The following is a 27037-nucleotide window of genomic DNA, read 5'->3' as shown; positions in this document are numbered from 1 at the left end:
GGCCAAGAAAAACAGAGGGAGGAGAAAATTGACAATTTGCGGATAATTTTACAAATATAAATGGGCTGAAGACATGAAATAATTTTTTGGAGAGACATAAGATAGTTAGATTTTTAAAGAATCATTAGTCATATCTAAACTGACTAGTGCTGGCAAAAAGGTGATTGACTTTTTTTTCTTATACTTTTATATAAATTACAACCTACAATCTAAATAAAAAAATATATATATATTTTATATGTCAACTACGTTTTATATACAGTGGCCACAAAAAAGTAAAAATGCCATCAATACAACTGATGCAAAATATGAAACCAAGTGGCATCTGAAAATAAACCTTGATTAAGTTTATTGTAATTACTTTTAACGTACTAGCCCGTATGCAGAAAAAAATACCCTTCGTCTTAATAGGAATAGTTCATCATCAATCAAGCTCATCTGGCATCAAGCTATCAAACGTTTCAGAGAACTTTGAATATAGAGCATGAGTCATGACACTTTTATTTATTCATTTACCTATTTTTGACAGTCCCAGTTCTCATTCACTTTTCTTTTATAAAAAAGAACATCTAGGATATACAGTATGTATAATATATATATATCTGTGTGTGTGTGTGTGTGTGTGTGATAGGTAAAAATTGATAGCCTGAATGACCTGTAAGTCGTGCTCCACTTTAAAATAATCACATTTTGCTTTGCAGCCTGAAATGGAGACAGTTTTGTTTTCACAGCTTATATAACATCCGCGTGAGAGAAAACACACCAACATGTCAGAAAAACAAAACAAAAAACAGAATCATTGAGTAAGAAAAAGGACCACCCCCTTGTGTTATTATTTTGTTGAAGCAACTTTTGCTTTAATCACAGCCTTTAGCCTGTTATGTCTCTACTAACTTTGCACATCTGGACTTTGCAATATTTGTCCAGTCTTCTTTGCAGAACTGCTCAAGTTCAGTTAAATTTGATGGTAAAAATTTGTGGACTTCAGTCTTCAAGTCATTCCACAGGTTTTCAATAGCTGCTTTTCCACTGTTGGGCCAGTGCGAGCCAGTGCTTTCAATGGGAAGGGCGGAGCTAATAGCCTCTGACCTGGACCACCAAGCTTAAAATTACACTGCTTTTCCACGGTCGGCCGGAAGCTCCGCTGCACTAAAACCTGCCCTTTACATGGTTCTCTGCAACAACATCACGCAACCTCATAATTTCACCAACAAAGAGAAGTTATCATAACTAATCAGAAATAAATCACTGGAACTAGCGAAATCACAAACTTCTGTGCTTCTACACCCTTGTTAATCAGCTATTATTTCCTACTGATTTTAGGAATAAATTATGGGTAAGGTTAGGTTCAGGTGTAGGGATTGGGTTAAGTTAATATTTTTGGACAATAATGTTGATTGAGGATCATCATAAGATGTTGATCCAGGAACATGTCTTACTTGGCAAAATGACGGCGACCGTACTAGCACGCCTGGTTTTGGCCCAACAGTGTAAACGTGGCTAATGGGGTTTAAGTCTGGGTTCTGACTAGGCAATGCAAGGACATTCAACTTTTTCTCCTTCGACCACTATGTGGTCAACTTTGCTGTGTGCTTTGGGTCATTGTCATGTTGGCAGGTAAACCTTCTTCTCATTAACAACTTTCTGGTAGAGTGTAGCAGATTTTCCTCAAGAATTTTATAGTATTTTGCCCCATCCATATTTCCTTCTATCCTGACAAGTGCTCCAGTCCCTGATGCAGAGAAACTCCCCAATAACAGGATATTATCACCTCCAAGCTTTACTGTAAGAATGCTGTTATTTGCATGGTAAGCTGTGTTGGATTTCTGCCATCATTTAGTGTTGAGGCCAAATAATTCAATTGTAGGCTATGTTTACACTAATGTGTTTTCATTTAAAAATCCATAACTTTTAATATGGTTACGCCTGTTGTTTACACTTCACTAGTATTTTCAACCCTCGAAACTGAGACTTTCGAAAATGCTGCAGACCGCGTTTTAATTTGAAAACTCCGGGATTGCATTTCAGTGTAAACGGACCAAAATGGAGACTTTTGAAAACAATGGCGTGGCTGCCCACATTCGCTTTGTGTACCATTGACGACCGTGTAAACAATAACATGGAGACTGAACTGTAAACTTTCCTGGATTTGTTGCCGTTTTAGCAGCCATTGTGCAGCTAAATTTAGTATTTTATACATGTGCAAGAGGCAAGCTGTGACATACTTGCTTTTCCTCACCATCATGCTCATTGTTGAACTTGCCAGTGACAAGAAACCAACTACCTGTTTATACTTTTACGTGCATGCCCAGTGTGGATGAATGGTCATGTGACATGCATTTTCGGTTGTGTAGTGTGGACTGAGTTTGTTTCTGAAATGCAGTAAAAACACCAGTTTAGATGAGGATTATTTTCATTTTTAAACACTTAAGGCCTTAGTCTCATCTGCCTCAGAATTTTCAAGGTGTATTTTGGCAAAGCTCAGTCCTGACTGGATGTTGCTTTTCTTGAGGAGTGGCTTTTTATTTTATTTGTGGAGAACTTGTAATTTTGTTGTCACATGCACACAATGACCACCCTTTGTCATAACTTCTTGCAGCTGCTTCAGAGTTGCTGTAGGCCTCTTGGTTACCTCTCTCACCAGTTTCCTTCTGGCCCTTTCATCCAGTTAGGAGTGACATCCTGATCCAGGGAGGGTTTGTGTTGAACCAAATACCTTCCACTTCTTAATAACAGACTTCACGGTGCTTCTAGGCATTGATAAAGTCTATGAAAAATATTTTTGCATCTTCTGACTTGTGCCTGTCAACTTTATTCCAGAGATATTTCAACAGTGCATTGCAACCCATAGTTGTTTGTTTCAGTTGCACTACCAGCACTGAAATGCTCCAGGAAAGCTCTTTTCATGCTGAGCTGAGCTAATCATAATCACCATCACAGTTGAAAGTCAAATGGGGAGGGGGGTGATCATTTTTCCAGCTCAGTAATTCTGTTTATATACATGTGACAGGTGATTGTATGTTGCTGTTATGTCTTTCACTTGGATGCTATAAGCTGCACTGAGTAAATACAGCTGGATAAAACAAAAACTATGTCCGTCTTCATTTCAGGCTGCAAAAGGTTTTTTATAACCACTGTCCTTTAAAAATGAACATTTTTTGTTCTGTGAAAAAGAGAAAGTCATACAGGTTTGGAACAACGTGAGGGTGAGTCAACTATGACCTTAAATTGAAAAATATGAATCATTTTATAATTTCTACAAATACACTTATATTTTATTCAAATGCTTTTTTCATGTCAATTTTACCCCTGCATTCCTGTATGTTTTGTCAGGCAGGGGCCAGCCCTCAGCTTTCAGTCAATCCAGTCACACTAGTCTCCGGTCACATCCTCCACCTGTCCTTCAGCTTATGCAAATGAGCCTGAAAGTCATTATCAGTGTCACTGATGCCGCCCTGTCTGTTTGTGTAGTTAAAATTCTACAGACATATTCAAAATAGAAGAGAAGAGACAAGACAAGATGAGAAGAGAGCAGCAGGATAAACAAACAAACAAACAAACAAACAAACATTTGTGCCATCCAGAGAGAATGTGTCCAGGGGTCATAGCTGCCTACATTCCAGTCAATGTGCACTAGATTGGGAATGGAGACAAATTAAGACTTTTCATCTTCTACAGGACATCCGGCCAAAGACCATTACAGCCGTTCATAAAATGGATTCTGATACTGCATTAAGATAAGTAATTCCAGCAGCTACTGTACGGCTACCTTAGTATGGGAAGAAACCATATTGATTTGAATGCAAATGAAAAAGATGCTGTAGGGAATAGATGTACAGTCTGTTTCTAAGGCTGTACTGTTGTGTATTACCTTCACAAAAGTTTTTTTTTGAAAATGTTTTTTTATTTGAATCCAATGAAAAGATATAACATAAAAATATAAACTACATGCAGCTTATGGACAATAAAAAACAAGCACACACACGTTTTATGGAGATATTCCAAGGCCGTAATAGTTTTTATACTGTACAAACCCTACCTCTAAACAATACCACTCACACAAAACTATTTTATCTATTATAGATTTTCAAAACACTTATTATATAATTTAAATATAATTTATAAGCTTGTTTCCTCATGGGGACCAACTGAAAAAAGAAAAGAAACACACACACACACACACACACACACACACACAAAACTAACTTATGTACTTTAATATACTGGTTGTTACACAACGAAGGTAATACCAGGACAACACACAAACACACACACACACACACACACACACACACACACACACACAAAATGCACTTAATTTCAACATTTACTCTCCTTTTATAAAAAAAAAAGCATTCTTGGAATTGCAAGTTTTCCTCTCTTTGCATGAGATATATATAACTGAAATTGAACAAAATATTAAATACATCGGTAACACTTTAGATTAGGGAACACTTATTCACTATTACCTAATTTTCCTGCAATAAACTGCTAATTTGCTACTTATTAATAGTTAATAAGGAAGTTGTTAAGTTTAGGTATGAGGTCGGGTTAAGGGATCTAGAATATGGTAATGCAGAATAAGACATTAATATGTGACTAATAAGTACTAATAAACATCCAATTTTATATGCATGCTAATAATCAATTAGTTAAGAATGAGAATTGGTCCTTAAAATAAAGTGTTACCGATACAGCTATAAAATTATAATGCAACTAGAATATTAAATTTTTTTCTTGAAATTCATGTAAAATAAGATATGTAATTCTTAGACAAAAGTAAAGTTTTTTTTTTTTTTTTTTTTTACAAAAATAGCAAGTCCTTCTCAAATAATCACATAAGTGATATCGAGAGATATCATTAAGGTAGTATAGCTTTTTATTATTGTGATACTTATAAAGACCACATTATTTTCTAGAAAAAACAGCCATGGCCGAGCAGCTATAAAACATGTTTTGGCATGTCCAGCTTTAGTGCTCATCTGCTTGACATTCTGGCTCATATCAATCTGTACTATATGATTTGACATGTCAAAAAAGGCTAAAACTGAATAACCCTGAGAATTTCTGATGAGTCACAGAAAGAAAATATAAAATGATTTCCTATAAAATGACATGTATAAAAGTAGAACCAAAGTATTGTTTTAGGATCTTTGTTTATTGTATACCCTAATACAAAATCCCAATACGAGGATAAGCTGAATTCAACCGTCAGCCAAACTCAGAGATGGCTGATACATATGGGCCTGTGTCTCCTACTCACTTAAAATCCAAGGCTGTAATTCCCACAGGTTAAAGCACTCGTCAAGTGGAAAACTCCAACATCCGAACACAGACTCGCTCTATAAGCACAAAAGTTGTGTCAGCTGTTTGAAGCAAAGTTGCTCAAATCCGACTGTATTCTCTCCTGTCTGTCAAAAGCTTCAGGAAACTTATCTCCAACTATGATAGAACCATAAGTTTTCAAGAAGTTATGGAAAACATGTCTAAGGTGTAATACATCCATCAGCACCGTTAATCTTTAAAAAAAAATCTCGCTGAGGAAGTTGGAAAACAAAGAAATAGATAATGAAGGGAAAGGGAGAGAGGAAGAAAAAGTATAGGAACTTTTAGTGGTGCCAAACAACTGAGACCGCATGGAAATTTGCGATGAGGGTAAAAGAGCAAATAAAACGGAGCCCAAATAAATGGATGAAACACATGATGAGAAACGTGTTTCTTGCATAATCAGTAATGTGTGTGTGTGTGTGTGTGTGTGCAGTAGTGCAACTCCGCTTCACGTTCACACCACTTTTATGTCATCCTTCCATCTGCCTGATCTTTCATTCTCTCTTTTGATTTTCCCCCATCTCTTCCTCTCTCTCTCCCTCACTCACACTCTTGGAGTCAAGAGGCCTCTGCTGATCTGTTCTGCCTCAGGTTGCTATGGAAACTGCCTGGATGGTCAGGATTCAGTTTGGTTCTTCGTTCACATCTTGATATCTCCCTCAACCTTGTCAGGACACACACTCACACGTAAAAAAAAAAGACCCCCCACAAATTATAAGAGATTCCACCTTCCCCATTAATGTTTTTACCCCAAAATTAAAAGAAAAAAAGGAAAAGATCCCACTAGTTAGTGCATCATTTACTATTAACTAACAATGAGCAAAACAACTGTTCATTGTTATTCACGTTAGCTCAGTTCATTAAATAATAACAGATACAACTTCTGATTTAAAAATGTATCAGCAAATGTTGAAATTAACATCAAGAATACTAAATGCTTTTTATATTTTTCAGTGTTCATTTTGGTCACACTTAAATTTGTGGATCAATTCTTACTAAGTAACTACAAACTATGACTCTTGCCTCAATAAACTCATAATTTGCTGCTTATTAGTAAGGTAGATTTTAAGTTTATGTATGGGTCTGATTAAAGGATTCAAAAATATAGTCATGCACAATAAGGCATTTATATGTGCTTTACAATTACTAATAAACAGCCAATATGCTAGTAATATGCATGCTAATAAGCAACTAGTTAATAGTGAGAATTGATTCCTCAATTTTCAATAAAATAATTTGAACAAATGGAAGTTTATTGTAACGTTTACCATATTTTTTGCAAATATTCCTAAATAATGTTACTGATCATTTAAATGTATATTAATGTGTGACACCAAACATGATTTCCTGAGATTCAACCTATTTTTTTCAGCCTATTATAATATTTTTTAAAATGTACTCTTACAAAAAAGCACTGTACAATAGCTCTGCATGAATGCCTATTTTAACATTGTACTCCACAGTACTTCAAAGAATAACGTAGTGTGAAAGATAATACCATCTTTTACCATAAAGTATCTCCCTATCAATATATATATATTTTACAAATATCTTTTAAATCTCTCTTTCATGTGTTTTCACTCCTCGTTCCCACTCTCCTCCTTCAAAAATCCTCACTTTATTTTCAGTTTTTAATTTTATATATTTTTTCCATCTCTGTCTCTCTCAGCAAAGCCAAGGTCAAGCTCTTAATTACTTTACGAGCAGCTGATTTATCCATTACATATTTAATAAAGGGAGATGAATTCCCTTCTGAACGCACTCCAAACTGAGAGAGAGCAGGAGACAAACAGAGAAGGATCCTACAAAAAAAAAAAAAAGAACAGACAAACAAAAGGCGGGTAAAGTTTCCGCTGGATTCAGGGATGTGCTTTTTTTGTACAGGTACTGATATGATATCCAGCATGTGATGGTTGGGGTCGAGACACCATTTCCACCTTCAGCCACAGAGAGACGCAGTGCAAGTGGAAATTCTAAATCATTACCTCCACGTCAACCACTGTCACGGTAACAGGGGATGCTGTGAAAGAAAAAAACAACAGCCACATGGCTGTATTGGGGAATATGAAGATGACACTTCTACCTGCAGCTCACCACTCACCAGAGCAAAAACAGAGTATAGCAGGAGGAGAAAAAGATGTAAGAACAAGTGATGGTGTCAAAACAATGATGAATGCTGGTGTAGTCTGCAGAAAAACCTGCAGCAGGGTAAGAAAAGACAGACAGAACTACCTTAAAGGCTAAAGAGAGAGAAAGACGTGTGTGTAAATAAGGAATTTATAACTATCACTCCTTTTCCCCCCAAGACCTTTCACTATGTGTGTTTGTGCATGAGATATATTATGTGACAGATGATATAAAAATAATGAACTGTAGTTTAGCTAAATTGGATCCAAGAGAGTTTCCACTGCACAGACAAACATAGACATTCAGTTCTAACAATAGCAGGCATTCAGACATAAATATGAGCTAAGCTGAGCTATATAGCTGAGCTAACAGACTTGTGGGTCAGTTGTCAAAACCAATTTAAACAAATCACATACTGAAGATTGAAAAGGATATTTCAAGTTCTGTCATCCTCAGTCTGGCTCTTTTAGATTTTAGTTGTGCAACTCAACTACTAATTTTGAGTATCCACATCAGTTTCACTGGATATTAATGTTAATAGCACCAAACAGCAGAGCTTGGGTACTTGGACTTGTGACTTGGACTGTAACTATGAAAGAACTCGGACAGACACGGGTAGACTTGACATAGACTCAGACGTTTTGAACTCAGAATTGTTCAGAGCAAACATGAATCCACATGAAAGATGATATATATATATATATATATATATATATATATATATATATATATATATATATATATATATAGTTAACAGCATAGAAGTAAGATAAAAATACATTAATAAACATCTCTCACTCAAACTCAATTGGTTAAAGACTAGGACTCGACTCTGACTCATTAAGTTGGACTCTCACCCAACACTATCACACAATACAAGCAAATGAAGAAAGTCAGTAAAATCACATAAAAAATGTGATCAAATTTTACATACTTGATAAAAATGGAAATAAATTTAATCTGGATTGAAATATGAGACTGCCATATCGAGTTTCCCTCTCTAACACTGTATGATAAGTTTCAATTTGGTAACCACTAGTTAATGCATTAAGAAGCATAACTTAATACCAGTAAAATCACATAGAAACTTGATACAGATATAAATGCAAAACATCAATACATCATTCAAAATGGGGGTAACGAAGCACAAGAGAATTAATTCAGTGACTAACCAATGCAAACCAATAAACAAAAATTAGACCATTAAACAAAACAACTGACAAAGTATATTGAGTAGAGAAAATTCAACTTTCTGAGCTAACGGGGCAATGAGTTCACACAGTATATTCAAAAGATGTATTTGTAACATCAACTCTTATAATTCTCTGCATACCATAGCTGTTTTGTGGAACTCTTCCCATGACAAACACCTGACTGGTCAGACAGTTTACCTGTGATTACCTTGATTTACCTTGATTTTGATGCAGACTTGACAGAGTAGCAGAAGTCAGATTTGACTGATCACAGGTCAAAAGTAAGGAGAGAAAACTGGCAAGATATTGGAGGATTTGCTCCTCAAAAGATCCAGAGCTCATTGACAAATTTATTTAGTAAGTAAGATGCTCCCTTTACAAAGTGCGCGCCTGATCGCAAAATCGAAAGTGAACTGCAACTGTGAGCGCTCATTCAAAAAGAGGTTAAATACCCCACATGTTGATAGCAGTGCCCTGATGCAAGAAAATTATATACAATATTAGAATGTTTGCGGAAGTGAACAAAAATCACAGGAACGGATGGAAGAATGCGGTAATGGTCAGAAATTTAGTGTGAGCGGGATCAACAAGCCCCATCACGCAGCAGTGGGTCAGTCAGTTTTACTGATTACTTCATATAAACAATGTTTTCTTTTGACTATAATTTAAAAATTATGATCTTTCAATGTGAATATGGCTATTTAAGATTCATCAGAACACAGTGAAAATGTATTGATTCAATGGTTATGACGGGTCAGTAGCTGCTTTTGAGTCCCAGTTTGCCCTTCAGACACTTTGCAAAGCCAGTCGAATGACAGTAAGCACAACACAATGTCTATAGCATAGGATCTCTGGCAGCTATGAAGTATTCAAAAAACCTTTCAGTGGCTTACATAATCTTCAAACGACCAACACAGCCTTCAAATGACCTGTGCAACTATACAACCTTTAAATGAATGAATTATGCAATCTTCCTTAAGTCTAAAAATGACATCAAATTCTTTCAGTTGGATGTGGTTTGAATATAAATTGAATCCATAATTCTAATGAGCAAAGCATCTGTGACTGAACAAGTGACAGACTGTGTGCAGGCCAATGGTTTTATCTAAATTATAGTTTGATTCACGTCACTCATTCTCATTTCAAATGACGGCCCACGATGATAGAGGATCTGCAATTCCTTGAATCACTGTCGCCTCAGTGCTCATATTGCTGGCCCCCATCCAGAATCATGATAGAAGCTGATAGTGGAGAGGAGGGGCATGACGACGGAACACTGCTGCCAGTGCATGATGAGATGTGCTGATGTTAATTGTGTCCTGTCACTGCTGCTATAAATCCTGCATCATATCTTTCCTTTGTGGACACTTGCATGCACCAGGTGTCCTTGAGGTCCAGATTTGGCACGACTCAACATAATGACTTAAAGTAAACCTTGCCTTTTGAAAAAGTACTTAGCTAAACTACAGGCTACTAAAGAAGCTATGATGGGGAACAATATTTTTACATATATTATCGTTCACCAAAGTTTGGGGTCGAAGGTGTTTTTAATGTTTTTAAAAGAAGTTAATTTAATGCAGCCTTGCCATATGAGAGCATTTGGTAACACTTTTTAATAACTGCATGCTATTAATCATTAGTCAAGCATTAGGAAACAGTTAATTCATCATTTATAAAGCATTAATAGACATTTATAAGCAGTTTATAAATACAGGTATAAATGCTTTATACCTGATTTAAAAGCATATCTATAATGTATTTGATAATTGTTTTTTCATACTTTATTAATGATCAACTTATCATTTCTAAAGTATAGCATTATTTACACACCAGTTATTAAAGAGTTGTCAGTGGTTCATAAGATCACTTAGAAATTATAAGTAAATGATTAATAAACTATTTAAATGTGCATTCATGCATCTTTTTATTCAGACATATAGTAATAGTTACTTATAGTGTTAATAAATGGTTTATTAACATGTATTTCTACTGTAATTCAGGGTTAAATCAGGTAGCTATAAAACATATGTAGTTGTTAGTTAACTATTTTTGTGAGCTCATCTAAAGTGAGGACTATTTATGCCTTGTAAACCTTTTACAAATGAGATTTAAAGGCTGTTAATATTTCTATGTTCTGTATCACTGTGTGGTGTTTGTTTCCGTTTTTTGTTTAGAAGATAACTGAGTCTTTAAATATCATTTATAAATGCTTTACAAGGCATAACTAGACTCACTTTAGATGAGCTCACATAAATAGTTAACTGACCACTACTAAATGCTTTATAACTACCTGAATTTACTACATTTCTTGTGATCTTATGAATCACTGGCAACTCCTAAATAACTGGTTTGTAAATAATGCTATACTTCATTGAGAAATGATAAATTGATCATGAATAAAGTATGAAAATACAATTATTAAACACATTATAGATATTCTTTTAAATCAAGAATAAAGCATTTATATCTGTATTTATAAACTGCTTATTACTGTCTATTAATGCTTTATCAATTATCAATTATCTGTTTACTAATGCTTAATTAATGATTAATAGTGTGCAGTCATTATAAAGTGTTACCGAACATTTATTTCTTTTAAATACATCTCACTGTCTCACAGAAAAGAGTGAGCCAAAAAAAGTGATCTCTCTCTCTCTTGCTCGCACACTCAGAGTTAATATACAAGTGCACGCACGGTATTAATGCTTGCAGACTTGACACACTCATATTTAATATATTTCAAATCAGCAACACAATCTGAGGTGAACTGTCACATGAATGTTTTCTATTACGCTCAAATTGCGTTAAAGCATTTTAGGTTGATACAGCTAGCACGCATGTGCAGTCTCAAGCGCATTTCATGATTCTATGGCAACCAGTGAGGGACACTTGGACTGCCAAACCGCATTTTACATTTTCTCCCATTTTTATAATATTATAAATGAACCGTTTAATCTTAAAGTTTTAGTGGTTCAGATTCAGACTCGATGCAGAGCAGAGAGCACAGAGATCAGATGATAGTAAATAAATAACGTCAGTGGCCATGGCATTGCACGAGCGATCGTTATTATAGTTCAAAAGGCAAACAGTGTAAGTTATTATGCGAATTAACTCGAGTCAGAATGTACATGTGCACAGTAGCATTTGTCATCCGTCACCGTGACATCAAGTGGACTTCTGAAGTTGAAATAATGAGTGGATTCAGCTTGGACTTGGAATAACGAGAGGAATAACATGAATAACTTTCTTGTCGGAGGATTGTAATGCATCACAGGCAGTCAGGTACAAGGAAGAGAGACTACGGCTCTTTAAATTAGGTAAGACAAAAAGCTGTATTCTTCGCAACAGGTTTATTTACTTGTAATAGCAATTTAAAGTGGAATATGTGAAAGTCGGGTCCAGTCGGGTCTGTGTCTTCCCGGCGGGTTCAGGTCCAGATTTCAAACAATATACTGGTCCGGGTCGGGTCCGGGTCAGTTCGGTGTAGTACATTACGGGTCTCTGTCGGGTTTGGGCACAAATTTTTGGACCCGTGAAGACCTCTACTCAGAAGTAAACATCCACTGATATGATTGGCTAACAGATGTATATGTTTGACAGCCTATTTCCTTCATAGTTGGACGCTGCTTTGATTTAGTTTAAAAAGGCATAAATACTCAATACATATCAAACGATCTGTAATAAAAGACAAAGCAGTAGTGACCACGTAATAAAAATGTGGTGCGTCATTACTGTCGGATGAATTGTGCCTTGATTGTAAATAAATGAGTGGAAAAAATGAAGAGAAAAAAATGAAGTGAATGAACTAGTGGGCGGGGCTAAACAGGCACTGATGTAGAAGCAGACGTTGATCTTCTTCTGCGGAGGCGGGGTTTAACCACACTATTATGTCATAAAGTGGCACATTCCACAACCTGTCAATTTGGCAGATTGGCTTCAATATAAACTGTTTTTAGACTAAGTTTTGAGTTCTGGAACTTACAGGATATTTTTATAATACAATGACCTCTTATGTGTCAAAAGATCAAGGGAATTTAGATTTCTAAAGTCCATGACCCTTTAATGAAAAATATACACTGGCGTGAAAACAGCTTAGCTACTATCAAGCTATCAGTTAGCATCTCTACTTTTAGTTCACCACTAATCCCAATGCGGCTTCACTGCTCGTCGCACCAGACAGACATTTTTCATCAATTTTTTACACACACGCACACACTCTCTCACTCTCTCTCTCTGCATCAATTTAAATTCATTGTGCTTTGCATTATATCTAGAGGGGAAAGTCTTGAGTCTATGAGAAGACAAACAGGTAGTGAGAGAAAGGCATTCACAAACAAACATAAGCACTCTCTTTTGCATGGCAGGAAGAGCTGAGCTGAGAGGCTGACATTTCTAAGCTTCACTATCTGCTCTAAGCTCCAGAGCCAAGTACATAAGGCGCTAATATGCCAGAGAAAGTCAAAATGCTAAAGCACCACACCCAGGGCCTTAGAACCATCTGACTCAGCCTCAGCCCTTCAGCTGTATTTGTGTGTATGTTATATATTACAAGTATTACGAATTCAAACTGGCACCAACTTTTCTGCAGTTTAGCATTAAAGCTTTGAACATCCAAAGCGCCTTTCTTTTTTATTTCCTTGTCATATATATATATTTTTTATTAAGTGCAAATCTAAAGGCCGCCTTATCCCCGCTCTGGGCAGTGCCGCAGTTAAAGTAAGAAATGGAAAAATATATTTCTAACTGCTGTGGCCCAATAAACCCGTTAGAGCCAAAGCTAATCTGCATGAATATATCACTCTTCAATATTTCAGACTTGTAAAATAATAAAAGAGGAAGAGAGAGGAAATAAGAAAGGATTTAGCACTTTAATTCAAAAACTCTTCTCCTCATATTACCCTTAAGAAACTCGCACACTTCTGAACTATGCATATTCAGCTTTTCAGTCAAAACTAATGAAAAACTCTAAATACAATAGCAGGTATTTACCCTGAGGAGTTATTCTGATTCAGGATTCACTTTCATATAAGTGACTTTTATATAATAAGAACAATTAAGCACAAATGGACCTATAGACTGTAATTGGAGCACTGTGGGATCTGCTGATGCTCTTTCCTGAAGAAAATTAATGGTTTTATTTAGCCAGATTTAACTGAAAGTTAACTATCTTTACCAGACCTGATAAAAGTAACCCCACATTAGAGTTGCGTAATTGGAATGTTGCCTGTTTCATTCATATAAAAAAAGTAGCTTGATGTTCATTAACTACATGAACAAAACGTGTAGCACTTGATTTACATGAGCAGTTCAAATGAACAAATGAATAAAATAAATAAATCCTAAAAACGAGTGCATAAACATGATATAAAAAGGAGCATAAAGGCCTAAGAAAAAAAATAATAACTTGATGAGTCAGAACTCACTGCTAATTGATCTACCATATGGAGCAGCTTCTGTGCCTCCAGCAAATTTCAGACATGCATGAAGAGTTAATGGGGGAAATAAATGAAGTACACTTACCCAGAACTCCCAGCCTATAGTTCATGGTGACTACAATGACGTTCCCATATGCCGCAAGAACACTGGCGTCAAACATGTTTCCGGTTCCTTCCATATAAGAGCCGCCGTGAATGAAGAGCATGACTGGTTTCTTCCTGCGGTCACGGATGTCTAAAAAAAAGTCAAAATGAAAGGAAAGAGAGTGTTGAGTAAGTGAGAGCTACAGAAATGAGTCACTTTGTGAAACTACACATTTTATTTTATTTTTTATCTAAGAGTGATGGTTGGATCCTTTGTTTGAGAGTAAATAGCTAGATGTTAGGTCACTTTAGACACTTATAAGCTCTTACTCTTCAAGATATAACAACACACACACACACACACTCACACACCGAAACAGATGCAGAGGCAGCTGCAATGAAGCGTCGCTATAGTAACTGCCTCAATTTGATTTCCCCATCTACCCAGCAGAGGCCATTCCATCAAAGTGACTCGCTCCCATTGACTGTTGCCATGGAGATCTATTATATAGACACGCATACTTTCACTTTTCTAACCCCTTGGCACCTTCAATCACCATCTGAATCTCAGTCGATTTCATTAAAGCAGATAACTGATGATGTCCAGTGCTCCAAGATGCAGCAGGAGCCAACACACACAAAAACACAAATGTATCTGAAGCGTTACTAGATTAGAGCATCAAACAGACAGACAGTCAAGAAGGATCACTAACTTATTCATCCATAAAACACATACAGACAAATACTGTCATACCTGACTAGACAGACACGAAGATGCTGTGACATGAACACACATTTTCAAACTGTGCGATTCCAAATGTCACGTGAGCCACACATTCGTTTCAATCACGGTCAAACCAGAACACTTTTCCAAAATGCCCACAGGCTCAAAAATGAACTGTCATCAAACCTGCCAATGGAAAATACTTCCTGATACTGTATTGTCATAGTTATAGTTCACACAAAAATGAAATTCTGTCATCATTTAGTCTACAGAATTTACTCCATAGTTAAAAAAAAAAAATGCTATGTAAGTCAATGGCTACCTTCAACTGTTTGATTACCAATGATGAGAGAATATTCTTGGGTGAATATTTCTAGGTGAACTATCGCTTTAAGACCAAGGAATAATCATACTGAATCAATTACATTTCAAATTCAATTAATTGAAGATATTTTTATTTTGTTGCTCATATAATATTGGTGTTTTGAAAAACGTTAATCAGACTGATAAATACAGTGATAGAAAAAATGATAGATTGAACTAAAGACAGAATGACAGAATGATAGAATGATAAAACAAACAATAGAACAAGTGACTGATCGATAGCAATGAATGATAGATAGAACATAGACAGACCAAACAATAGATAGAACCAACAACAAGTCCAACAATAGATAAAACAAATGATATATAGGCCGAATGATAGGTATGATGGATCAAACGACAGAAGGATAAAACAATGGATAGAGATCTATCGATTGATCGGTCTATCAGTCGGTCTGTCTGTCTGTCTATGTTTTGGTGTTTGGAGGAAAAAGTTAGATAGCCATCATAAAATTATTTTGTGTTACAAAATAAGTAATAAGTTGTAAAATGTTGCAGTTCCTAAAAGTCCCTACCCTCAGTAGTACCTTTTTAAAATATATTATTTATCCTGCAAAGCCATTTGTACCTGCATGAATTGTTTGACGGGTGTTAATTTTGGACCCTGCGCATGCACATCATCACATGTCCCCAAAGGCGGCATTCAAACACTCAATAAGTACCGTACATCTGTGTTCATCGTGATTCATTTTCAACCTGTTTTTCCTCACTGCCTCTTTATATCCCTTTTTAATAGATTCATTTCAAGTCTCAATGTGTTCTGTCTAATAATCACCAAAACATCCTGTTCTTTTATTTTGCCCCCTGGTGTCCTGCGTCCTCACATTGAAATATACCATAAAATTGGTGTATAAAGGGAGGACGAGTATTGCAAGCACACTGAGAGATGGAGGGAGAGAAAGAAAAACATGGAGATTAGAAGGGAGGAAACAGAGGCCGTGTTGAGGAAAAGTAGGAGAGGGCATGAAAAGGAACGATCTAAAAACTAAAAACAACAAATAAATTAAAAAAGGAACATGCATACTCAGAGATAGAGGACCACAAGAGCTTGCTGCTCACCTCTGATCCTCTCATACAGAACGGAGACAATGGTGTGATTAGAAACAAACTTGTGTTTACTTCTCAGTGCATTCGCATGTGTGTGGGTCAACCCACAAACACGTACACATTCTGCCATTATGTCCCTATGATGGTGGCGAGCCTCTATCTCTTGTGTGAACTTAATTAGCTCTGAATCCATTAGACACAGCCACATAGACAATTCCTTCCTCTATTCTCCTGTCACCCGCATCCAATTAAACTGGTGCTAAAACACAATGGCATATTTCTCACTTGAGACAACGTGGCCCGATAGGCAGGCTACCAAATTCCATCATAGCTAGCGCTTGTAAATTTTGTGTTTACTAGAGAAAAGTCCAAAAACCTGTGATTTTTGCATATAGAAATCTGCAATGTAGCCTTTTTTTGTGGGTAAATTTGGTTTTGTATACAAATTTGATTGACAGTCCTTGACTGACAGTCCAAAAGATTCCATTAGTATTTACGTTGGCTTGAATGACAAATAGAATGATAGATGGACCGATAGATAGAATGACAGATAGTTAGAATGATGGAAAAAAAAAGAATACACAGACAAACAATTGATTGATAAATAGACAGACAGAGAGACAGACATATATATATATATATACATATATATATATGTACCACAAATGGCAAAACCCTGTTTTTCTGTCTTACCTTTTTAGAGGACTACCTGCTATTGCTACTATTTTTGAAGATAAGCAACAGTTACTTTTCCTGGTTATAAAAACCACAATGCTATTGCACTATTACAAAATTTTCTTCCGTCTCATCATTATACCGAATGAGAGAAGATACACCACATGATTGAAAGAATGGAGACGAGCACAAGAGAAGAGAGAGATTACAGAAGGGAGCCTTTGGTGGGGTTGAAGGAGCAGAAAACAGGGCATTTGAGAAACTGACAATCAACACTTAAACTACAGGCTGCAGTCAGACTGTCTCTCTTACACATGGATCAATATCGTAAAGAGCTCTCAGTAGGATAAGACAGAGACAGAGAAAAATATTGCCCTAATGTACATCGACTCTGCAGTAGGGGTTATGAATACTTCATGCTGTATGCTGTCTTTAAATGCACATATGCGGACAACACTCATACATAGTTTTATTTCACATGTGCAAAAGTCTAAAAGAAAATTCCAGCATCCTTTCTTCACCATTATGCCACACAAACAAACTGCTCTTTTCTATAAAACTAAACTGGACATTGACTAGTGAATGTCAAGCTAGAGAAAATGCTGTAATTTTCATTTTGGGGTGAACTATTCACATACGCTCATTTAAGCACAGCAGCACTGTTTGCATGTGATCTCAGTTGGTCTGAATTCAAGACAGAAGAATTCCCAATAACATCCCTGATACTGAAGAGAGAGGGAGGGGGTCAAATATAGTGAAAAAGAGAGAGAAGTGTTTTTCTCTCTGAAACAAAGACCTCGCTATGTTTTCATCCCCACGCTCCCCTCATACATCCACTGAAACAAGAGATCTATTCATCTTATTTATGATCTCCTACTATAGGACTCATGAACTCCATCACTTCTTTTTTGTACACTTGTTTTCCCCACATTTTAACTTTTATTTTTTAGCATTCACCACATCCTCCCCCTTCTTCACTTTATTTAAAAATACACATCCTGCCAGTATTAAAATACTGTAATTATTTATTCACTCATATGCATTTCAATTATTTCCTGTTGAGCATATAAGGAGAATTTTTTACAGTTCTTTTTTCCCATACAGTATTTTTCAAGCTTCATGTTTATCAAGCTCCAAAAGGACAAAAATGCTTTACAAAATTAGTCTATTTGACTTGTACACTATATAATAATTCTAGAGTCACAGATTTTGGTTATACTTCCATCTTCAGTCAGCTATCTATCAGATTGGATATTGTTTCGTTTCACATGATAAATCTCCAGATCGTTTGTCCTCGGGGTTCCTCCTACACATCAAGATTTCTGATTCACGATCATGGGTGCTTCCGACATTCTTCTGAGCAGATTCAGTCACTCTTAACACACTACACATTACAGGAAAATCTGATAAAATAATCTCTAGAACCAGTAAGATAATGAGGACATTACCTAGAATTGTTGGAAAGGGAAAAATCAGCCCCAAATCAGCCCATTTATCTTGTGTTGGGTACCCAGCATTAGTAACCACTGAGGTTTTCATTTGAGAATCTTTGACCTCTAGCAATAGTTACTGAGTTACAGTAAGTGATTACTTAAAAGGAAGATTAATTATGAATAATGACTTAAAAATAATAATAAAAGTTGTGGCCTAATGATCCAAAGATTGTGAGTTTGAGTCTCAAGCTGGCAGGAAATGTAGATGGGGGGAGTGAATAGAGAGAGTGCTCTCTCCACCTTCAATTCCACGACTGAAGTGCCCTTGAGCAAGGCACTGAATCCCCAAATGCTCCCCAGGCGTTGCAGCATAAATGGCTGCCCACTGCTCCGGGTGTGTCTTCCCTGCTGTGTGTGTGCACTTTGGATGGGTTAAATGCAAAACATGAATTCTGAGTATGGTTCGCAATACTAATAAAATAAAAAAATACTGTCTTTATATATATATACACTTCGGCTTCAGAAGACTTGAATATAGCACACAAATCATACGGACCACATTTATGTTACTTTTACTGTGTTTTTGGTCTTTTTTCATGTGGTTACGGTACTTTGAAATTACTATGAGTTGCATACTCATTCTTCATAACAATTTTCATTTTCATTACCTTCTGTGTGTTCAAATACCCGTTCTGTTCAGTTCCTCCTCGTCCGTGATTAAATGTGTCAATGAATGTATGTGCATGTTAACCAAATAGTATTGTGAATGTGAGTGTTAACCTGAGATCATATTGTATTGTAAACGTAATATATTGTCTGTATTCTCCTTCTTCCTTGAGTAAACTCCTCATTTGTTCCATATCCTCCTCGAGCACTTTAGTCTTTCGTTTAGCACTACATGTGCCTTACCCACTTCCCCGACCGCTCGCTCTCCAACTTCTTCTACACCGGCCTGAGCGAGCGGAGTAAGGGACGCCTACCAGCGAACGGTCCCAGAGACGATTTCGTCGCTTTCTTGGAGTGGGTGCTGGAGAAAAATGGATCTTCATGGACCATCTGCACCGCCAAAGAGGATATCTCCAGCCCCACTCCCGACCCAGAGACCAGCCAGCCACCATCAAGCCGCACAGAGCCAGAGCCCACCGCAGCCGCAGAGCCCAAGCCAATCACCGACAGGGTGCAGGACCTCGAAAGCGCGACTGACCAGGTATGTGAGCCGGCAACACCGTGCATTGTGGGAGTCTTAGTGTTGAATGAGGGCATGGAGGAAAGCCCTTCCCTCACATCCACAACTGAGGGTGAGCTGTATTCGGTCTCAGGAAATATGGAGCAACTTATGGATCTAACGGACTGGTCTATGGAGGTAATTCCTGAATCCCCTGTCTTTCCGCTGGTTCCATCCAGCCCTGATCCCCCTGTATACCCTCTCAGTCTTCCACTCCTATCTCCTCCAGTCAGTTCCTTTGCTCCGTTTCCGCTGGTACCATCCAGCCCTGAATTTTCTGTTACTCGACTGGTTCCGCCCAGCCCTGAGCTTTCTGTGTCTCCGCTGGTTCCGCGCAGCCCTGAGTTTTCTGTTTCTCCGCTGGTTCTGCCCAGCCCTGATTTTTCTGTTTCTCTTCTGGTTCCGCCCAGCCCTGAATTTTCTGTGTCTTCGCTGGTTCCGCCCAGCTCTGAATTTTCTGTGTCTCCGCTGGTTCCGCCTAGCCCTGAATTTCCTGTGTCTCCGCTGGTTCCGCCCAGACCTGAATTTCCTGTGTCTCCGCTGGTTCCACCCAGCTCTGAATTTCCTGAGTCTCCGCTGGTTCTGCCCAGACCTAAATTTCCTGTGTCTCCGCTGGTTCCGCCAAGCTCTGAATTTTCTGTGTCTCCGCTGGTTCCGCCCAGCTCTGAATTTCCTGTGTCTCCTGTATTCCCTCCCAGCCTCCCTCTCCCACCTCCTCCTAGACATGCCAGTTCCCCTCCTCCACTTACGCTGGTTCCGTCCAGCTCTGATCCTCCTGTGTTTCCTCCCACCCTTCCTCTCTCTCCTCCTCCTAGACCAGCTCGTTCATCGACCTCATCTCTGCTGGTGCCAGTCAGTCCCGCAGCTCACCCTCAGTCCACGCCATCTGGGCGTGATGGTTCGCCGCTGGACTGCCAGTCCTCAGCTCCGCCTTGGTGTGTTAAGGCCCTTTCTCCGCCTCCAGCCTCCGAACCCTGGACTCCTCCTCGTTCCTTTGACCCAGCGGCTCAGCCTTGGCTCTTAGCTCCCTCGTCTCCACCGTGGCCTGGCATCCCACCTGCTCCACCGGGTTCCCTCGTCCCTCCGGCTCCACCTTGGTCAGTCGTCGACCATCCGCCGCCTCGGGACTCCATTCCTCTGGTTTCACCTCGTCACTCCACCCCTCCGGCTCTGTCAGTCACCCTGGCTCTGTGGCTGCGCTGCTCCATCTTGGGCTCCTCATGCACCATAGCAGTCTCTGCCTGTCGGCCCCCTGGTGTCGTCGGCTCATTCCCCACCATGGCTCCTCCCGCCATCGACTCCACCATGTATCTCCGTCCTGGCGGGTCTCTGGAGGACCATCTGGCTCCTCCTGCTCCGGTCTCCTCCCTCCATCCACTCTGCTCCATGCTCCCTCTTCACCTGCTCCCTGGCCCGCCTCCAGAATCCCCAACCCCCCAACCCCCCCCCCCCTCCCGCTGGTATTCCTCTTGCGATGCGAGGTTGGTTAATTGATTATTCCCCATCTGTCTCCAGTTCCCTCATTACTTTCTGTGTGTTCAAATACCCGTTCTGGGGTGCGTTTCCCAAAACCATAGTTGCTAACCTGTTAGGAACTTAGTTGGTTGGCAATGGGAAATTGCATTGCAACCAACAAAGTTGCTAACTTAGTTAGCAACTATGGTTTTGGGAAACGCACCCCTGTTCAGTTCTTCCTCGTCCGTGATTTAAATGTGTCAATGAATGTATGTGCATGTTAACCAAATAGTATTGTGAATGTGAGTGTTAACCTGAGATCGTATTGTAATTATATATATTGTCTGTATTCTCCTTCTTCCTTGAGTAAACTCCTCATTTGTTCCATATCCTCCTCGAGCACTTTAGTCTTTCGTTTAGCACTACACCTATTTGTAATAGGTACACTAAACCTTTTAAATTTTTCTCCTGCCATTACTTGGCACTTGTGTCAGCACTTCTCTTTCATTTAAAGAGGATCAATTACTGAGATCTAGTCACGCAGAAGTTGTTCAACCGTGAATAACAACCATACACTTTAACACACACCCGAATCAGACCACACATGAACTACCACAAAAAGCATATATGAAGGGTTTTTTTTTCAATTCCTTTCTTGCTCATTATTTTTAACCCTCATTCTTCTTATCCCACTTTCTCTATTTCTCTTTCTCCCTTGCGTGCTTACTCTTGTTTGTTTCAGGATAATGGTGAGACCAACAATAATAGACTGGACTCTCCTGGCAGTCGTTGTAGAAATGTATGTGTGTGCCTGGAAAGGGTGTCCTAATTTAACCTTGTTTAGTCCCTGTCTCCCTTTTCTCCATAAAGTTTTCCTCATCAAGCAAGCCCAATTTAATTACCAGTGAATTCTGAGGGAATCTTGACTGGACTAGGTTCATTAAACCTACAGTATCTACATCCACCTCTCATTTAAATTACAGAGAAGCGCTGTAAAGAGTACCGCTGTCGGGCCTGTTGACAAGAGATAAGCATCACTGACTGGTGAAACAGGAAAAAAACACAGCATCCTGTTCAAGCCTTGATTGGAACCCAAATGAATTTACTTTTAGGATTCATTAGTTCTATACTGAGAAATTAGCAAAAGGTTTCAGAGAAAATATATGTGCTGTTGGTTGAATGAGCTTTACTACATGACTGGCAATTTAATGTCATTTACTGAACAATGGAGAGATTGACATATATTGATCATGATTTAAATATTTTCAGCTTTACTTTATAGGGCCAATACATCTGGTAAATTTCAAAATGTATGTACACACAAACAGAATTACATTATAATTTTAGTGTCTGTTATTCTAAATGTTATTCGCAATATATATACAATTTTTGCAGATGATATTGTAAAAGAAGAGTAAAAGTGATCTCTGACAAAATTCACAGGTTCATACATTGATATACAGAAGACATAATGTTTCATATATTCTTATAGACCTTTTTGATCTATAAGCTTATGTTTAAATGTTTGAAATTCATTTTACAGACAATTAAAAATGCCCATTAATTTAAATCAATTATTTATGTTAATAATTTGTGTTAAATAGTAAATATTTTTTTTATAAAATAAGTGACTTTAAAAATATTAGTTTAGTAATAAAACTCAAATAATGTATAATTTAAATTAAAAGAATAATATAGAATTTGTTATTTATAATAATAAATTGTGTCCAAACATACTGTAAGTGAAACTCATTTACATATGACTTTCAATTATGGATTATAAAAATTAAGATATACCGGTGCAACTAAATAAATTTGAATGTCGTGGAAAAGTGCTTTATTTTTTATAATTTAATTTAAAAAAAGCTAACTTTCTTATATTCTAAATTCATTGCACACAAACTGAACTATTCAAATAGTTTTCATTCTTATGGTTATGACTTACAGCCTAGGAAATTAGAAAAATCAGTATCTCAAATAATTTGAATATTTTCTCAAAGATCAATCAAAATAAAATTTGGGAAATTTTCAAGATCTCCAAAGCAGGTTTAATTATGCACTCAATTCTTGGTTGGGGCTCCTTTTGCACGAATTACTGCTTCAATGCAGTGTGAAAGTGAAAGTGACGTGACATTCAGCCAACTATGGTGACCCATACTCAGAATTTGTGCTCTGCATTTAACCCATCCGAAGTGCACACACACAGAGCAGTGAACACACACACTGTGAACACACACCCGGAGCAGTGGGCAGCCATTTATGCTGTGGCGCCCGGGGAGCAGTTGGGGGTTCAGTGCCTTGCTCAAGGGCACCTAAGTCGCGGTATTGAAGGTGGAGAGAGAATGGTACATGCACTCCTCCCACATACAATTCCTGCCGGCCCGACACTCGAACTCACAACCTTTCAATTGCCTTCCGATTTTCTAAACATTAGGCCACGACTTCCCTGGCATGAAGGTGATCAGCCTGTGGCACTTCTCAGGTGTTATTGAAGCCCAGGTTGCTCTGTATTGTTTGTCAGATGTTACTTATCTTCCTCTTCACAATATCCCATAGATTCTCTGTGAGGTTCAGGTCAGGTGAGTTGGCTTGTCAATCAAGCACAGTAATATCATGGTCAGCAAACCACTTGGAAGTGGTTTTGGCACTGTTGGCAGGTGCAAATGTCCTGCTGCAAAATGAAATCAGCATTTCCATAAAGCCTGTCAGCAGATGGAAGCATAAAATGCTCCAAAATCTCCTGGTAGATGGCTACATTGACTCTGGACTTGATTAAACACAATGGAGCAACACCAGCAGACGTCACGGCACCCAAAATCATCACTGACTTCAGAAACTTCACACTGGACTTCAAGCAGCTTGGATTCTGTGCCTTTCCAGTCTTCCTCCAGACTCCAGACCTTGATTTCCAAATTAAATGCTAAATTTACTTTCCTCTGAAAATAGGACTGTGGACCACTGAGCAAGAGTCCAGTTCTTTTTCTCCTTACCCCAGGTGAAATGCTTCTGATGTTTTTTGATGGTTCAGGAGTGGCTTGGCCCTAGGAATGTAACAGCTGTAGCCTTTTTTCTGAAGATGTCTGAGTGTGGTGACTCTTGATTCGCTGACTCCTGCTTCAGTGCGCTCCTTGCGAAGCTCTCCCAAGTTCTTGAATCGGCTTTTCCAGACAATCTTACCAATGCTGGTAATACTGGTCATCCCTGTTGCTTCTACACATTCCAATAAACTTTCTATATATATATATATATTTTGATACATCACTCTGTGAACAGCCACCCCTTTCAGCAATGACCTTCTGTGGCTTACCTTCTTTGTAGAGGGTGTTTATTTATCATCTTCTGGACAACTGTCAAGTCACTAGTCTTTCCCATAATTGTGGCTGCATGTTCTAAACTAGCCCAACAGGTACCCAGTATTTATACTCAAAATTAATCAAACTAATTAAGCTCATAAAAAAAAAAAAGTTGAAATATTTCAGTTTGTGTGCAATGAATCTAAAATATAATAACCTTTGCTTTTTTAAATTAAATTACAAAAAAATAAAGATATTTTCCATTATATTCTAATTTTTTGAGATGCACCTCTATGTCTTTCAGAAAGAGATGCAACATTTTAGAAGGTGTCTATTAAGAATAATAAAAGAAAGCCAGGAGTCAGTGACACCAAGATTCTCTGGTTGTGCCCCAGCATATTTATTACTAATCAAAACATTTGAATGTTGGAGATGTTGCAAGTACACTGATGTTTCCCTCTTTGAAAATGTCTGTTGAAAAGCTTGCTGGTGAAACTCAAGCATGAATTATTCTATTACAATGTCACTGTGATTTGATCAACACTTGCTCTCTCTCTCTCTCTCTCTCTCTCTCTCTATCTCTCTCTCACTATGTCTTTCCCTGCCAGCTCATCTAACCTGCTCTCTTAGACAGAGATCTGACATAAGTAGGACATACTTGTCTTTCTCTATCTCTACTGTAATGGTTGTATAGGTAAGTGAATCTCTCCTTTTATTCTATTATTTCTACCTCTAATGTTCCTGTCGGGCCATTTTTCCAGTTCAACACTTTTATTCTCTCTCGATAGCTTTCCTCGTGCCTCACTTTAAATCCCCTAACTTATAAAATGAACAAGCAGTAGATATTGTTCAGTGGTGTCATGTATAGGTAATATGAGGGTTGGTGGTGTTTGCCCCTAGGGCAGGGCTATTCAATTAGTTTCATTTGAGGGCTGTATTATTGAATTGAAAATTTGAAGGGGGCCAAGGGTGGGGAGCTGTGCCGATTTCTTTCTGAGGGGCCTATAATATTAGATATTTAATTTAAATGCATATTTAGCAATAAAAAATAAACTAACATTACCAACATCGACATCTATAAAAGACTAATATTAATGCTGTCTGTCAATCAAAAAAAAAAAAAAAAACTAAATATTTGCATATTTTTCAGTTATTAATAGTAATTAATTGCATACTAATATATTACCCCCAAATTAATGTAGAAATAACATAAAAGTGGTATATTTTAAATGTATTTAATGGCATCTCTTTACTAAGTGGCCTATTATTTAAAAAAGGGGCAGTATTTTTGATACCAATACTGCTATTGATGTCTCTATTAAATGGATTTCCATTTTAGCCATTAATTATAACCATTCAACATTACAGTAGTGAAAGCCATTATTTTTTACATTTAGCAGGCTCTGAAAAATATAAACATTTTTAATTTAAGTGAACTTAAAACAATTTTCACATAAACTATCAATTGTATTTTATAGCTTTGACATAATTGTGTGTTATTGTCGGTTGAAGAGCTGCTGGCGTTTGTCTGGAGCGGCTCAGCGTATATAGCCTACAGTAGAACGCACAGCCTTTCAAACTATACGCCATGTGATAATGATCTTTGTCCAGGGTTGAGGATATCTCATGATGTTGTTGTTTGTTGTATGAAACAACGGGCCGTACCCATGTTGCCACCTTGTGGACAAACTAATTAGTGCAAAAACAATTTAAGGCATATGTACAATCTGCGTGTACTCTTCCTTTTTGGGCCGGATGAAGATGATTGATGTGCCGGATTGGGCCCCCAGGCCACAAATTAAAAAGCCCTGCCCTAGGGGGTTTTGTAAGGCTCAACACTCTGTGGATGAGTGATCATGGAGGTAGGGTACTAAAGCTAATGAAAGTGAACATGCAAATAGTTAGACGTCAGCACACATCAATGCCTACAGGGAAATACATTACATACGTCCACTCAACCCCCACACGCACAACAACACACACCCATCCACCCAAACACAAACGCACCCCCCACCCACACACAAATGCACACACACACAAACACACAAACACAAACAGAAAGACAGAGATGCAGTAAAGGAGAAATAGCAACTGTAGGACACAGAAAATGAGTAATACACTCAAAAAATGATGATTATTAATTGAGGGCGGGATTTCCATCCAATAAATATATTGTTTTTATAAATAAACTCATATAAAACAAATTCATGTGATGAAATATAATTATGTTGGGCCAACTCAATTTGATCAAATATAGTTTAAATGAAATTGATACATTCAGGCATGGGCAGTATTTTGATAGTCCTTTGCATTTAAATACATTTAATCTTAGGATTTTTGTAGTTTCAAAATATATAAAATACTTTTTGCCAATCAACCTTTTTATTATACTGCTTATTCCCTGTCTCAACAAGTATACAAAATACTAAAAACAAAACAATTACTAAGATTAAATGTATTTAAATAAATTTTAGTTCTTCCAAAGGTATTTAAATACAAAATAGTATTTCAAATACATGTATGGCCATGCCTGCAGGAAATCAGCAGTCTAATAAGGAGGTTGATACCTTTTGTATTCTGAAAATTCAAAAATACTCAGATTTTGAATGTTTTGGTAAATTTTGAAATGCAAAA

At 37.6% G+C, this 27037-nt stretch overlaps 1 protein-coding gene across 4 annotated transcripts in view; it reads right to left on the bottom strand.

The window, feature by feature from the left end:
* LOC113052176 (neuroligin-2-like) overlaps positions 1 to 27037 on the bottom strand; it is a 162483-nt gene that overhangs the window by 38464 nt on the left and 96982 nt on the right. For all 4 annotated transcript variants that reach the window (XM_026216542.1, XM_026216543.1, XM_026216541.1 and 1 more), the window contains one exon: positions 14169 to 14318. In XM_026216542.1, the coding sequence (XP_026072327.1) occupies positions 14169 to 14318 (150 nt within the window). The remainder of the gene's footprint in view (positions 1 to 14168; positions 14319 to 27037) is intronic.

The sequence above is a fragment of the Carassius auratus genome, chromosome 32 (genome assembly GCF_003368295.1).
Source record: "Carassius auratus strain Wakin chromosome 32, ASM336829v1, whole genome shotgun sequence".
NCBI classification, from domain to species: Eukaryota; Metazoa; Chordata; class Actinopteri; order Cypriniformes; family Cyprinidae; genus Carassius; species Carassius auratus.
The sequence above is the reverse complement of the archived record's forward strand: the minus strand, read 5'-3'. Positions and strand labels throughout refer to the sequence as shown.